The following is a 16087-nucleotide window of genomic DNA, read 5'->3' on the forward strand; positions in this document are numbered from 1 at the left end:
CAAGACCTAATCTCTTTTTTTTTTTCTTTTTCTCCTGTGGGTGCATATTGGATTTAAGGGCTTTTCAGTTCTCTTTAGTTGTTATGCTTATCTTTCTTGAAAGTAGCAGACAGAACTGATGACATGCCATCATTCCCTCACATTGGGCCTTCCGTTGTAAGCCATATAAAAGAAGGTACAAATCTTTTGGCTCTACTTTCATTCCTGGTTTATACAACATAGTCAATGGGTAGGGTGACCAAAGAGAAATAATAGCAGCTCCCCAGTGTACCAGATCCATGTAAGATTTAGTGTTGGTATCTTCTGGAGGAATTTCTATGGTCCTTTTCACTGTCTTGCAGAATAGGTGCTCCCTTACAGCCACAAACTTGTTCCTGCTCTGATTTCTGATAATTTTAATGCAATACCCTTTTCAGCTTTCTGCTCTCGTTGCTCCGTGAAGTCAGGAAAAAGATCATTAAACACGAGTATTTCAGGCTTAGTATAAATTTCTCATTTGAAATAAGGAGCTATAGGTTAGGAATTCCCTGCACACTGCTTAGCCGCAATTTCAGGGCATGATTAATTTCTCGGTGCAAATCATCAGGCAGACACCCTCAGGGGTTCCTTGCTTCTGCTTAAAGCAGGAGATTGAAACTGAGGAGTGCTCATTCACAGAAGAGATTGTAATTTTACTGTTGACGTACACTCTCGCAGATTTTCCTCTCTGTCAAGAGCTACCACTTAAATGTATATGCAGATGTATACTTTCTGATAAGTTCATTTCAGATTCTGAAGTCTGAGTTTTAGGATCTCCAGGAAAATACCACATGCGATGAGAAATGCAGTTCGCAACAGAGAGAAATGCATCAAAATGCAACGCTTTTTCTCAAAACTTCATTGTCAGAGCTCTGCCTCACCTTCTCTCGCGTTGCCGATAACCTCTCAGCAGTAGCCCCACGGGATGAGACCCATGAAACAACATTTGCAGGCAGTAATATCTGATGATAACCTTGACTGTGACATAAATCATCATTACTGCTCCGTAAAGCAGGGGCAACCCACAAGCCCAGAGCACCCAGGCAGAGAGAGGGGGCTGCCACTCGGTTTCTCAGCCTAATGGCGCTTGGGATTTTCCCTGCCTCTCTGGCCGGGGTGCGACTCCCGCTCCCTCCTCCCTCCCAGCCCTCCACGGCAGCCCCGCGGTCCAGCCCGGCCCGCCCCGCCAAGGGCGCGACTTCCCTCGGCGCCGCCAGGTGGCGCCACGCGACCGCACTTGGAGCGGAGCCGCGGGCGGGGCAGGTGGGGGTCGGGCGGGTCTGGCCCGGGAGCGGATCCCGGCTAGGGAGAGGGTTTGAGGGCGGGTGCGAGTCCGGGAGTGTGTCGGCGAGTGGGTCCTGTCCAGGAGCGGGTCGAGGAGCAGGTCCCAGTCCGGAAGTGGGTCAGGGAGCGGATCGCGGTTCGGGAAGCGGAGACGCCCCGTGGAAGAAATACTTTAAAAAAGGGGGAGCCGCCGCCGATCTCTGGGTGCCGAGGCGTGGGGGTACGGGCGTGGGAATGAGGCTTTTCAGTGTGCGGCGTGGAACCTTACGGCATGAAGTTTCTCAACCAACGTGTACCTTTTAGTGATTATTATTATTATTATTATAATTATTAAAGTCTATGAATTTCAAATAGTTCCCAGTTAGCGATGCTGCGTTGTTCGGCCGCAGCAGCGCTAACGTGTCGGTGGCATATTGGTACAGGTGCGGCTCAGCACGACGGGTTTAAGTAGAAATAAGGGAAGAGGGAGGCGAGGGAATACGGCTTTTCCCTGCCGCCGGTGACACCCGGCGGCGGGGCGCCCCGGAGAGGCTGTCCCAGTGGGAATACCGCGCCTCGCCGCGGCTGCTCGCGATGTGCCAGGGTGCGGCTCCAGGGAGCGGGGAGCGGCTCCAGGGAGAGGAGCGTCTGGCCGGGGCAAGGGTTGGGCTGCGGGGTCGACGGAGGTGCCGTGGCCACGCTCTGCTCGGCTACCGAGGTCTGAATCCCTGCCGATAGTGTGTATGTGTATGTGTATGTGTGCGTGAAGAGGGGAGGAGGGAGGAAGTGGGGTGGTGGTGGTAGCGGCTGGCGGGAGGGGGATGATTATTGGCAATGGGCGGGAGAGAAAGAGGCGACTCCTGTTTCCTTTTCTTTCTGCCAGCGCAATCTCGGCTCATTTTCTCTGAGCAATACAAGTTCACGGACGAGCTACCTAGCCAGCCCTCCTCTCCCGTCATGGACCTCCCAGGTAAAAAGGCGGTTCTCCTTCCCGCCGGCTGTTCCTTTTGCAAATTACCATTTTAAATGACAGCAAAAATAAGATGCAGGGTTAGGGCAGCGGTAGAGATGCCTCTGGGGAAGTACAGGGGCGATCTCCCACGAGCGAGATCGCCGGGTGTTCTGGTGAACGGGAAAAACTGAGATGCAACTTCCGAGGGAGACGCCGGGTGAGGCTTTGACTCCTGCGATATGTGTGCATGCCGGGGTGGAAGCTGAGGGGTACCTGAGCCGGCTGCTTCCTTCCCGAGAGTTTAGGGAGCCGCCGGAGTCGGCGGCAGCGGTGGCAGCCTGGCCTGGGGGACAGAAGGTTGGGAAGTACAAATCTGCCCGAGCGCAGCTCTTCAGCCAGGCGGGGAGAAGGGCGGAGGCGGCTTCCAAAGCCCGGCCGGGGCAGCGCCGCGGCGGGGGCACGGGCTTCCGGGCGTCCTGGCCGCCCGCGAACTCCAGAGATAGCGGGGCAGCTCCATTGAGGGGCGAGAGGGCGCGTTACCAATAACAAGAATAAAATTTCCTTCCGTAGTGGCTGGGGCATTAGGAGACAGATGTAAACCCGGCTCTCAGATGTAGTAAAAAGTGGGGCCCCGGGAACTAGCCGGGTTTTGGAGCCCTCCTCGGTTGTGGGGCGCCTGAGGCCCCTGGAGGGTGCTCCACCGCGGGTTTGAGGATGCAATCTGCCGCGCTGCCCCTTCCTCCCGCCTCAGAGTACGGCTGAGGCTGCGGGACCCCCGGCTGCTGGGTACGGGAGAAAGAGGGAACATCGGGCAGCGACATGTCTCCCAGACCTGTTGTGCCGGCTGGGGATCCCGGGGCGAGGGAGAACAGCCCGCGGCAGCGGGGCACTGGCGGGTGGCGCGGTGCCGGCTCCCGCCTGCGCCCTGCGGTGCCTCACCGCCGCCTTTCCCCTTGGCAGGCTGCTGCGCGTCGGCCGCCCTCTGAGGAGGCTCCTTCACCCCGCGCGGAGGAGGAGGAGGAGAAGGGGAGGAAGGCGCGGTCCCAGCCGCCGCTGCCCAGCCGCCGTCCCGCAGAGCTCTGGCCGCGGGGCGCCGCGGCGGCAGCAGGCGAGCAGCCCCCTCCGCCTGCCCGCGCCCGCCCGCCCGCGGCGGCGGCGGCGGTGCGGGGCGCCCCCATGGCGGCGGCGAGCCCGAGCGGCGGCGGCCCGGCGCTGGGCATGGGGCGGCGGCGGCGGGGGGCGCTGCCGGAGCCAGCGGGCAGCTGCTCCTGCTGCCTGGCGGCGGCGCTGCCGCTGCTGCTGCTGCTGCTGCCCGCCGGGTGCCCGGTGCGGGCGCAGAACGACACGGAGCCCATCGTCCTGGAGGGGAAGTGCCTGGTGGTCTGCGACTCCAGCCCCTCGGCCGACGGCGCCATCACCTCTTCGCTGGGGATCTCGGTGCGCTCGGGCAGCGCCAAGGTGGCCTTCTCGGCCACCCGCAGCACCAACCACGAGCCCTCCGAGATGAGCAACCGCACCATGACCATCTACTTCGACCAGGTCAGCCGCCGCCTGTTTCGCCTTCGCTACCTCTATCCCTGCCCCTTTCTCCCCCTTACTGCACGCGTGTTCTCGTAGGGGCTCCCCTTCCGTCTTTTAATCCCGACTCACCCGCTCAATAGCAATTTTACGGCTCAGCTCTCCTGAAAGAGTGTGTCAAGTTCTTTAGGTGTCTGCGGGGTTTTCCTAGGGTGGTACCGGTAAGGAACACTCTAGCTTCTTGTCCTGTCCCACTACTAGTAAGGAGAGGGGTGTATCGTAAGAGTCTCTGCCTCGGATGCGTACAGGGGCGCCTTGCAGCCGAGGATTGCCTCGCCCAGCCAGGAACGACCCGGGGGAAGGTGCGCATCCTTCCTTCGGTGCTCCGTCGGAAATGCTCATTTTTAGGGCAAATTCGGAGATTTACCGATGAGGATTCGCCGGATCTGCCTGTTCCGAGGACAGTTGGCAATGTTACAGCATCTCTTAAAGAGAGAGAGGGAGGAGGAAGAAGAGGGTGTTTCCCGCGTTTATCAAACGAGGCGAACGAAGTCCCCGGTGGGCTGTAATGGAATGGTGTTATCCCGCACAGCATACACCGGACAGAACAGAGAACAGGCCGGCCTGGTCCTGCCCCTCCTGCTCCTCCCTGCCCCTGCCTCTGTCCCGTTGCACTGCTTGCCTCCCAGAGGCTGTGCCCCGTTCATCCACTTCATTTTTGCGATGAAATTTACTTCTTTTCCTACCGCTTATGACTCCTGAAGTAGTATTGCAGAGTCATCCAAAATAAGCACACCGGACTGTTTCTCTGGGGGTTTTTTAGTTTGGTTCTACAGGGTTTTTTTTGTTTTTGTTTTGTTTGTTTGTTTGTTTGTTTGTTTTTGTTTTTTGGGGTTTTTTACATGTCTGTCCTTCTGTTATTCATCTCTTCACCTGTCCTTCCTAATGAGTTTGCACAGATATTCCTCGGATACAAGATCCCATAAAGTCAGATGAGTAGAGGAAAAATAAAAACAACTTTAAAAAACCCCCCACAAACAAAACAAATAAACAAAAAGGCAAACAAAATCCCAACTTGCTGCATATATAACATTTTTTAGACACTTTACCCAAAAACGTGCAGTTCCCAGGGAGTCGAAGACGTTTTCTTGGTTCTCCCACAATAAGGGGTTTTTGGAAACTTTAGAGTTTGACTGTTTGGAAGGAACGGGTCGGGATTTGGGGGGAGGCAGGTGGAGATTATGTATTTTCTCCTGCTTTGTGTTTTTCTTCATTAACCCAGAGGTTGTACCCCTCAAAGCTTAGCGTAGCCGGGCTGCCCCGGGGGTGGGCATGGTGGAGCAGCCGGCTCGGGCTCATCCACTCACCGCACGGCATTGCCACGGACCCGCGCGTTCTTCTTTCCTCACCACCCGTGCCTTTTGAGTCTAATCATGCTGCCTGCCACAGGCGCCTGGAGAAGGAGGAATGGATGAGCCGAGGCCAAATACCCGGCAGATCGACGGGATCGGAAGGATGTGGCCACCCCTTCTGAGCGAGGCTTTGCACATCTGCTAGAGAGCTCAATTCTTGTTCTTTTTTGTTTCAAAAAGATTGAAATATGTGAAAAATTAATGTTGTTGCCGGCAAGGAGATGACCCATCCAGCCCCTTGAGGAGTGTGCGAGCCAAGTGGCACTGTTTTCCAGAGGGACAGAGAGACATGAGCTGGCAGATGTTGCTGGTGCTAAGCATTTGCTCTCCTCCTTTGCCCCTCTCTGCAGTGCAGTTTTAGTTCTATACCCTATTAAACTCGAGGGTAGCTCTGTTTTCAGTAGTGCTAGCTAAAAAGCATACATTTGCATTATGAGTTAATGACTTTGGGGATTTTTTCCTAGCTTCTTTTCCCCTCCCCCCTTACCTCTATTTCACACTCCTCCCCCTCCCCCTTCTGCCATCTTTACTTTATTGACAGCGCATTGTGTACATTTGCACTTCATCTAATAGGCTTTGGAGATAATTTTTGTGTAACTGAATTGTTTTATTAACTCTGATGCCTCTTAAATGCCTCTGTAACTTGACTCGATTCCCCTGACATAAGCTTTTAATTGTGCTGCAAATGCCATTTTGCATAGGCTTTATATCGGTCATGGAGCTCATGATAGATTTTCAGTAGTGCTTTTCTAAGGTGGAGTCTGTTTTCTCTGATTTATCTTTCTCTCTCTCTCTCTCTCCTTTTTTTTTTTGTTTTGTTTTGTTTATTTGTTTACTTTCCAGGTATTAGTTAATATTGGCAACCATTTTGATCTTGCTTCCAGTATATTTGTAGCACCAAGAAAAGGGATATATAGTTTCAGTTTCCACGTGGTCAAGGTCTATAACAGACAAACCATCCAGGTGGGTTCTGATCTGAAGAAGACGCTGCCTTCTTTTCTTTTTTTTTTTTTTTTGTTTTCCTAATGCTCATTCCTAACCACACATTTACCAGTACAGCAATTGAAGAATGAAACTGTATGTTATTTTTAAAGGGTTCTGTATGCATGACAGAAATCACACATTACCTTAGCTTGATTCAACTGATTCTAACCTGCACAAAAGTTCAGTGATCTGCACAAAGCAAAAAAGGCATTGAGAGTTTTCTCAAAACTCAGATTCTGTCTCTTTGCACTTTTTAGGTAAGTTTAATGCAAAACGGCTACCCAGTGATTTCAGCTTTTGCAGGGGATCAGGACGTCACCAGAGAAGCAGCCAGCAATGGGGTCTTGCTCCTCATGGAAAGAGAAGACAAAGTGCATCTCAAACTGGAAAGGGGTAACCTCATGGGAGGGTGGAAATATTCAACCTTTTCTGGCTTCTTAGTCTTTCCGCTATAAAAGAAGGCCAAATAGGAGACAGATCCATGAGCGGGAGCAAGGATTCAATCGTTAATGACACCCTGAACTTGGCAGCACATGACGATATTTTCAGTCACCCCGTCAGACTGTCACGGTAGAAGAATGATAACCTTCTAAACTCCAACATTTGCTTTGAATATTGACAATTCCTTGGGAACCTGCACCTCTAATTAGTTTTAGACGACAGTGATCTTTAGGAGAAATGAAATTATCGACCTGAGCAATTTGTACCTGTGATTGTAAAGTCAATTTTGGATTTTATTGTTGGAATCATTGACTTTCTTATTCTTTTTCATTTTTTCCCCTCTCTTTCATTTTTTCCTCTTTTTCTTGTTGTCCCATGAGACAAATAACTTGGACCACAGAATCACTTTGTCAGAGGCTTGCTCCAGAGCTGGAAGAATGGAGCCCAATGCGATGTTCTTTCCATTCTTTATTTCCTTGTGTTGTATAGCCTTAAGAAAAAAAAAAAAAAAAAGAAAAAAGAAAAAAAAGGGAAAAAAAAAAAGAATGGCTTCAGTCTCAGTCCTGTATTTTTCTGGGGGAGGGGGATTCTGGACATTACTGTGTCAAGAAGTGCTTTATCCAGTGAAGCAAAATTTGCACGATTGGAACCTTATTTGTATTATTCGTGTTTTTCATCGACTTTTTATTTTTCCTGTTTTTTGTTTGTGTGTGCTAAAAATGTAAGCTAGATTGATCAATAAGACAAAAGAAAGCACATATATACCCTGTAGCTCTAAGTAAAGCTAACCAGTGAACAATTCTATCTGCACTTTCCAGCTGATCTTTTTAGACCTATTTAGAGAGAGAGAAAGAGAGAGAAAGAGCAAAAGAGCTACATGATCCTTCAATTACAGTCTGGAAACTGGTAAAGGAACTGACATTTCTGAATTGTCCTGACATTTCTAGAAGCAACAATGGAGGCTTTGAATATCTTCTCTGACCATACCCTAAAATATATACTTTCTTTGCATTATCAAGGATATTTTGGGTGCTTTTATCTGATATTTATTTGATGTATTTGTCCACTAATGCTTGAATGCACATTGTAGGAGCACAGAGAGATGTCAGAGCAAACTCTTCCTCTTCCAAATCAAATAAAACCATCTCCACTTGAGCTGTCCATGGCAAGTATTGGAGGAATTGACACTAGCATCTTTGACAGCCTTGGGGAGAGGGGCCTCAGAGGATCCACAAATGCTCCAGTAATTGAATCGGTGCCATGCATTTATTAGCTATGTGTGCTCTTCCCAAAACAAATGGCATCAAAGTTGTGGGGGTGGACTGACATCAATACTGAAGGTTGGTAAAAGTTACTATCCAAATTAACGAGAGGTAAAATATCAGGCCAACATCAGTTATATCCTTTTCCTTCATTCTCAATAAACAGATCTTGTTTCTTCAATTTTTTAGTTTTTGGTTTGTTTGGGTTTTTTGTTGTTTTTTTTTGTTTGTTTGTTTTTTTATTATTATTATTATTATTTGTTTGTTTGTTTGAGGGGTGGGTTTTTTTGTTTGCTTGTTTGGTTGAGGTTTTGTGGATTTTTTATGAAGGTTAGTGTATTAGTGTGCTGAGGAAAATTGCTTGAGGGGATCGAGAAGGGCTTTATGTTATAGAATTTTATCCTAATTTATTTATTTTAAAATATTTAATTTGCTATTAATCCCCGAAGGGTGGATGTGTGTAAGAATTTATTTTTGTCAAATTTAGTCCTTTGCCACAAACAAATATAATGCAAAGGCATTTGCAGGAAATTGGTGGTATCTACATTGTATTTCAAAATTATAGTAGATGTCATTTTCATTGTAAATTTATCATTAAAGGGACAAAACCAATTAAAGTCATATATTCTTAAAAAAACCTTATCTGTGTTGCTTATATACCTCAAATGACTAAAGCATTAGCCAATTTAATATTTTTGTGTATTTTCACCATTGATGCTGTTTGTTTGCTTTGCTGTTTCACTTTGCCAATTACTGAATGAATTGGTTTCAGGTTTTGTTTTTAATGGCTTGCATTTTCTAGTTACCCCTTGTGTGTGACTGCAGTGTTTCTAGTTGCAAAATCTTGCAGGACTATGTTTAAGTACATGAAATAAAACCTGAGTCAGCAGCAACTTTTTTCTATTAAAATTAAAAAATACAATAAATACAGTTGTCTTAATGGTAGATATTGTAAAGATACTTTTTGTGTTTAAAATTTGATCATGTCTCTGAAGAAAACAGAAACTGGATTGGGTTCAAGGTCTCAATTTTTCAGTTTTTACTACATTTCCTCAGTTTTATTTTAAAATTCTGCCTACCATAATCATATATAGTTGTCCCATTTATTTCAGTTTGTCTGCCTTGAATAAGGCAATGACATCGTAATTCTGCCTCTCTTCTAAGACAAATGAGGCCAATGACAGGTTTTCCTTGGACCTGGTCTTGAAAGTTTCTTGAAAGCTACTAGAGCTGCAGAATCTGAATCTCTCTCTTCATGTATTCAAGATCAGTAATATTGACTGCTTATTTTATAGAGCTAAACATGTTGATATGTATGATAACCAACCTTCTTCTGAATTTAATGAAGGTTTTTAAAATACTGCTTTTCTCTCTCTGCTGCTTTTGTGTCTTTCATACTAAGCTATAGAGCTAGGACTCATATAAAACAGTTAAATTAAATGGAAAATATGGAGTAAATTCTAATTGTACACTTATTGCAATCATGAGCCCTCCTTTTATTTCTTCTGTGTTCTTTGTAATATTTGTTCCTTTTCCCCTTTTAATTTTGTATCTGAGTCCAAGAAGGTGCAATCTACTTGTTGTTGGAAACAGTAGACATGTTGTTATTTTTATAAGGTGCAAATCTCATATTTTATGTTACAGAGGGAAACGTATGACAGCAACACTGTAGATTGCAACAGGAAATATTATGTGAGACCAATTAATGGAGCCTTGCATTAAGCTTTCTATTAAGAATAAACTTATCTAAAGTAATTTCTATGAATAAATTGATTGGGTAACATTCAGAGTTGGTGTAAATTTAATATTGAGGGACACCACAAGAGTTAGTAGGTGTGAAATATATATGGTAGTGAAGCAGGCCAACGGCACAATTATGACTGGTTCCTGAGGGAACAATAGCACAATATTCTTTTTAAAAAATTTCAAGCTTTCTCATAAGCCGCTGTGTAACACAATCATAAGCCATTCCTATGAAAATGCTGTCTGTTTGACTGGTTCCCTTCCAGGGAACAGTCTGTAGCCTGAGTGTTCACTGGTTTTGGTGTTCACAATTTTACCGTTTCTTCAGCCTACTTACAGCAGGGTAGAAGCCAGGAACTGTATTAGGAATGATAATTTCTCGTCATATGCATTGTTGCCTTCCTCTTGGTTTTTGAGTTTTATATCCATAGTTTGAACATGGTCTTGCCAAAGTCTGTGTGCTCTCACCTGCCCCTGAGACAGTGGGTGTGATGGATGTGCAGTGTACCTCATTACTGGTCAGCATCTTGCAAGCTGGATCCGTGGGAGGAGGAGAGAGACAGGACATGAAACTAGGGAGTTGTTTAGAAGTTATATTGTATTTGTTGGCTGTGACTTTTTTAACTTCTAAAAAGAACATTTGGTTTTATTGACCAATTTTGTTTCTTGGAAAATCTGTCAAAGTAGAAGATAGGCTAAAATGGCTTTTTTACTGATGGAGTTATTCAGAAATAGCTGAAAGCAGTTTCATGTCCTTGTGATGTCACATTGATTTCTGAAATAGACAGTCACAGGTAGAATTGCTTAAAAATAGCTTTTATAATTAATAGTCTGCTTCGATCCAGAATAACTTTATAGTGTTAATGAGCACTCAAAAGTCAGTGTCATTAATATACTTCATCGTTTTCATGGGTAATGACTTGTCGTTAAACAATTATACATAATTAAAGAAAAACTATTGATTCATCTATTTTAATATATTGTTGAAAGGCCAAGGAATGTCTTTGAGACATTGCATGGTTTCTAGGTTTGGAACCACTCACTGTCTTGAACCACTGTTCCAGGATCATGTTTGAAGGGGAGTCATGCCCATTTTTAATCATAATGGCAAATTATAATTCATTGTAAAATACCCACTTTCTTCATGGAGCAACTTCTTTTATTTGACATGACTTCACCTGTCAGAATGCTCACCTGACAGAACATTATGGTTCCTGACCAGCTGTTAGCTAAATCAGATTGTCAGCTTATAAGCTCCTGAGAATTATTGATACCTCTTGCAACTGTAGTTGGACACTGACTAGGTGGCTAGACAGATGGTAGAAAAGCCTTTAGATCAGCTGTTTATATAATCAAATAACAGTAAAATTCAATAGTAAAATAAATACATTGTCATTTCAGCAAAGAGGCTAATCTTGCTTGTTTCACTTATTTGAGTAAAGCCATTTCCTCTTATGAATGTGCTTTTCTTGTGTGCCCCTCAGCGTTAAATTGACATCAATTCTGAATGTTGCCCAATCAATTTATTAATATAAAATACTTTAAATAAGCCTACTCAGGATGTGTTAGGAGGTTCCTTTAATCGGTCTCACATAATATTTCCTGTTGCAACCTACAGTGCTGCTGTTGTACATTTTTCCCCCAACAGAAAATGTATCATGATATCCACACCTTATATCAAAATGTCTACTGTTTCCAATAATACATAAGAGGAGCCTATGAAAATGTCAATAGTATTGTGCCTGAATTGGATTTTGTTTGGATTTTGTTCATGATCTAATATTGCATTTACTTAAAAATCAGTGATAGTCATCAGTACAAACCCTTAGTAAACACAACTATTGTTTGGTTTTAAGGTATTTAAACACAAATCATAATTATGATAATATAATGAAAAGTCTATATTTTGAATGCGTAATTTAAATCCATTTTCAAACAAGTCATGTTTATGGTTTTATCCAACATAATCATGATCTTTTTTTCTTATTAGATATATTAATAAAATCCAAAGACCACTAGTGGTATTTTATGCTATTTGAGTGTAAAAATGAAAATACACTTCACAAACCGAGTATATCTAACATATCCTGTTTCTTAGGTCATACTTTAACCTATTTAGTAAATCCTCTCTGCTATTCATCAGCAAAATAAAGTTGCCTAACTTGCTAGTTCTCTGCAGAGCACATTCCACAGATGGTATAAATAATGGCATAACATGACATGGAGAGGCAATTAATGAGTACTATAATGAATTCTGCATTAAAAAAAAAAAAAAAAAGTCTACATCCACTGACATTCTGGTTGTATTGACAAATGCTTCAAAACTCAGGAAATACAAAAGTTAAGTTTTTAAACTGTTTGTGACTTATACTACTTCCATTGTAATAATGAATGGTTATTTTTGCTATAGGAATCTAAAAAATAATTTAAATTTTTTTCTGATATCAGCTGTATTTAAAGACTTATTCAGCGTATTGATATATTCAGTGCTATACATATTCAACCAAAACCTAAGTTCATCAATTAGTAATTAGTAGTTATTATGTAACATTCTCATTTCTGCTGATATATTTAAATTAATTGAAACTACCCCTTTGAAGTGCATTTTTCAGTGTGTAAATATACACACAAGTATACACACAAGTATACACACAAGTACACACACACACACATATATACATATATATGCATATATTTACATATATATGGCACATGCATGTAAAACACACATTTTTAGCTAGGAATGGATTAAGAGCTGATTTTTTGTATACAGTTTGGCTGTCCTTTTTCTGAAGCACTACCACAACAAATTAATTTTTATTTTATTTATTGTCATTCTAAACCTGAAACTGTTTATCTTACATCTAACAGTACATACAATGATAGCAAATAGCAATATACATTTCAGTGTCTGAAAGCTGCCACAGCTAAGGTAATATTAGGGTAAAGTGAAGCATACAGTTATCAATAAAAGACTTTAATTACCTCAAGTTCTGTTGAAGGATTTTGTGATGCGTAAACCTATAGCACTGTGTGGGAATTGCTTCAAAAAGACGTACAGGGGGATGTCACAGGTGAAAGTTCAGTTTGTCCTTGTATTAATACTAGATGGAAAACCCTTATATATATTATGTAGCAAATATGTGCCTATACTAAGTTGTTTAACAACAATAATCTTTATGTACTGACTTAATTTTGATTGTGTAACTTTTCCATATAGAGATGCTTTATACTGTCACATATTGGAATTAAGAAAACAGCAACTTCAGTGGATAAAGGGTTTTCCAACGTTTTTCACTAGGAGAAATAACCTAGCACAGAATATATGTTGCTTCTACAGACTTTAGTGCCAGGGAAAATATGTAGAAAATTATTTAAAAAAGAATCTTTCAAGTTCTTACAAGTTATTTATTGTTAACAGCAGCAGAATTTTCTCAACCCTGTTCATAATAGTATGACTAGGAGTATTTTAGGATGGAGTTTAAATGGATATAGCTAGACCTAACAGCAGGCTTCTTCTCTCTCTGAAATTTTCTGGACAGCTATATGTTCTCATTAAATTTTATAATCTCTGTAGATGAAACTGTCCTTTAACTCTGACTGTCAAGTAAAATCACTCTTGCCTAATTATTTCACCTGGGTAGGGAAAGCATTCCTTTTTCTGCTTTCTTGCAATGGTTCTCTCGTTTTCTTGTATCAACTGTGCTAAAAATATCCAGTAGAGTAAAAGTGATTCCCACTACACTTGCCTCCTTAAGACACCTTAATTTCTCTGCTCCTGCCCTCTCTTACCCTTTTGTTCATGTTTGAAAGGCTCCTGATGTTGAATTGAGTATTTTTTAAAATAATGCTTTTCGAACTCTGTGAAAACTTGTTCATGCAAAATGATGAAAGCTCTAGTTGACTGCTTGCAAGTTATCTCATCCATCTGTTGTGCAGCCAGAACTCTCAAATAGGAGAACCCAATCCAATTGAGGAAAAATAAAACTATACATAATTAAATAAATAAATATGAAGTGTGAAATATATATATGAATCGGTGATTTCTGGTAGTAGTTTTGATCCTATTCAGACTGTTCGCTCCAAGAGAATGATTTGTGCAGCAAACTGACTTGATACCCTCTCTGTTTTCTTAAATCCGTCTAAAATACCCCTATTAGTAGGGTTATTAGGCATCTCCCCTTTTACAGCCTACTTAGAAATTACAGACCCTTTTGTATAGGTGTTAGGCATTGGTCAAAAGTAATCAACCAGATTTTCAAGAACTTGAGGAATCCTTTAATATGAACACCTTGTGAGAAAGAGAGAACAATCTGCAGGAAGGGAAGAAACTCCTAACAAAAAGAAGAGTTGCTGACTATTCTTTGCGCAAATACAAACCTCAAAATGGGGACACATATGCATGTCCATGTGTGATCCATAGCTATAAGGGACAGACGTTTAAATGTAAAACACTTTCACAGAGCTCTAACTTTTATGCAGGTAAAAAAATTGCATGAAATTATGTTTGCAATTTAGTTGGGGTTAAAGATGCACTTGCAATCAGTGATTGTACCAAACTGTTTACTAAGGACAGTAACTCAGTGCAGATATTCCATAGTGTATTCCACTCAAGGGTGGAATGATGCACTTTGTAACAAATATCTAAGCTATTCCTGAGGAAACTTAAAAAAGTTATCTTTACACAGATATGAGAGTCAGAGATCAGAGTGCAGCTAATACAATTCAGACCATTGGACACATTTTAAAAAGTGAGATAAACATTTTATAAACATTTGGTATTTTTCCCTTAGGTTCAGTCAAGAAGTAGCTTACCTCCTGAAAGCAAAAAAGTGGAATCCACATGAACTATAAAGCATTATTAAATTTTTTACTGGAAGTAAAAAGAGCCTTGCTTATTGCCTCCATGTCCCTATTCTCTCTAAGGCATTTGCCTGTCACTTGCTTTTTATGTGTCCGCTGATGTTTTTTAAAGCTTTATATGTTATGTCTGAAATAAATAATTGAAATCTGATTTGCAAGTGGACTTTAATGAGTTAAACCTGTAAGTGGCAGGTTTTCTTACTATACTACTGATTGTCAGAGTTATGAAAATAAGACTATATTGGCTGAGATGGAGTTCATTTTCCCCAGAGCAACCCTCACAGTGCTGTGCTTTGCACTGGTAACCAACACACCAGTGCTTTGGCTACTACTGAGCAGTGCTGACAGCATGAGCACTGTCTCTCCAACATTCTGCCCCCATCATTAGGCTGAGTTTGGACAAGATCTTGGGACATAACCAGGACAGGTGACCCAAACTGACCAAAAGGATATTTCATACCATATCACATCAGTTCAGGTAATAAAAGCTAAGAAAAGGAGAGGAATTGGGGGACATTTGTTACTTAAAATGTTTGCCTTCCAGAGTAAATGCTACATGTGCTGAAGCCCTGTTCCCAGAAGGGGGTGGACATCGCTTGCTGGTGGGAAGTAGAGAAAAGGTTTGCTTTTTTCTTTGCTTGTGCACACACAACCTTTCAGTTTTACTTTAGTAAACTGCCTCATCTCAACCTACAAGTTGTTTTCCATCTTATTTTCTCTCCCATGTCCAGCTGAGAAGGGGGAGTGATAGATCAGCTTAGTGGACACCTGGCAACCAGCCAAAGTCAAATCACCACGTAAGGCTTAAGGTATCTACATAATGTTTCGAAAGAACCGGGCTCAGGATATCAGTGGGATATGGGCTGCACTGCTGTACTCTTATCCATGCCCATGGCAGCCAGGTGCAGTGAAAGACAACTTCAGGTGACATTTAAATGGCACTGGAAATACAGACTCAGTATCTCAAGAGTACTTTGGTGCTGAACCAACAATTACCAATCAGTTTATGCTTTCTTGTCTGTTAAAGTCTCACAGAACAGTAGCACTGTTGCTTAGCATATTGCTTTCTTCCTCTAAATTTGGTTTCATCCATGGACCTGAGGGTGTTTTGCCCTGCCATCCAGGTAGCTAGTGAAGATATTAAATGGTGACAGCCCTAGTATTTTCCTGTGAGGAAAGGCTCTAGTAACCATCTGGCAAATGAATTTCAAACTGCAACCCATTACAGAATTACCCATCAGGATTCTCCTGATCAACTGGTTTTCCAAGAATCCTGTAGTCCAATCAGTTTTTCCAAGCGTCTTTTAATCTACACGTCAAATCCGTATCTCTTTAGCTTGGCTGCAAGGAGGAAACCATGTCAAAAGTCATGATAAAGTCGAAGTTAATTACAGGCTCTGACCACAAATTCATTTATCAGAGAGGTTAATTAGTCTGATCAGGCATGATTTTAACTTTGTAAATCCATTGTTTTTTTTTTCCCAATTATCTTCTTATCATTCATGTGCTACAAATTACTTACATATGCAGATTTTTGCCATAATCTTCCAGGAGACTGCAGCGAGGCTGACCAGCCCCTAACATCCCAAATCCTCTTTCTTGCTGTTTTTGAGCAATGATGTGACACTTTC

At 42.7% G+C, this 16087-nt stretch overlaps 1 protein-coding gene and 1 long non-coding RNA gene across 2 annotated transcripts; both read left to right on the top strand.

The window, feature by feature from the left end:
* Window positions 1–1433: 1433 nt before the first annotated feature.
* On the top strand, window positions 1434–3348 carry LOC114061149. Its single transcript, XR_003572057.1, has 3 exons — window positions 1434–1885; window positions 2165–2251; window positions 3194–3348. It is a non-coding gene; the product is annotated as an uncharacterized LOC114061149 (long non-coding RNA).
* A 103-nt stretch (window positions 3349–3451) lies between these two features.
* CBLN2 (cerebellin 2 precursor) lies at window positions 3452–8081 on the top strand. The gene is made up of 3 exons (XM_027891260.1): window positions 3452–3772; window positions 6007–6126; window positions 6405–8081. Exons 1-3 carry the CDS (start codon window positions 3452–3454, stop codon window positions 6600–6602), a joined length of 639 nt encoding a protein of 212 aa, XP_027747061.1. The 3' UTR covers window positions 6603–8081.
* The last annotated feature ends 8006 nt before the right edge of the window (window positions 8082–16087 follow it).

The sequence above is a fragment of the Empidonax traillii genome, unplaced genomic scaffold, assembly GCF_003031625.1.
Source record: "Empidonax traillii isolate 1590-97213 ecotype Southwest subspecies unplaced genomic scaffold, ASM303162v1 scaffold313:size1145282, whole genome shotgun sequence".
Lineage (NCBI taxonomy): Eukaryota > Metazoa > Chordata > Aves > Passeriformes > Tyrannidae > Empidonax > Empidonax traillii.

Bases quoted from the DNA above. Each gene is read 5' to 3' on its own strand.
- CBLN2 (XM_027891260.1), top strand. From the start codon at position 3,452: ATGGGGCGGCGGCGGCGGGGGGCGCTGCCGGAGCCAGCGGGCAGCTGC. The intron at 3,773-6,006 runs GTCAGCCGCCGC...TTTACTTTCCAG, and splicing joins TGACCATCTACTTCGACCAG to GTATTAGTTAATATTGGCAA. The intron at 6,127-6,404 runs GTGGGTTCTGAT...TGCACTTTTTAG, and splicing joins ATAACAGACAAACCATCCAG to GTAAGTTTAATGCAAAACGG.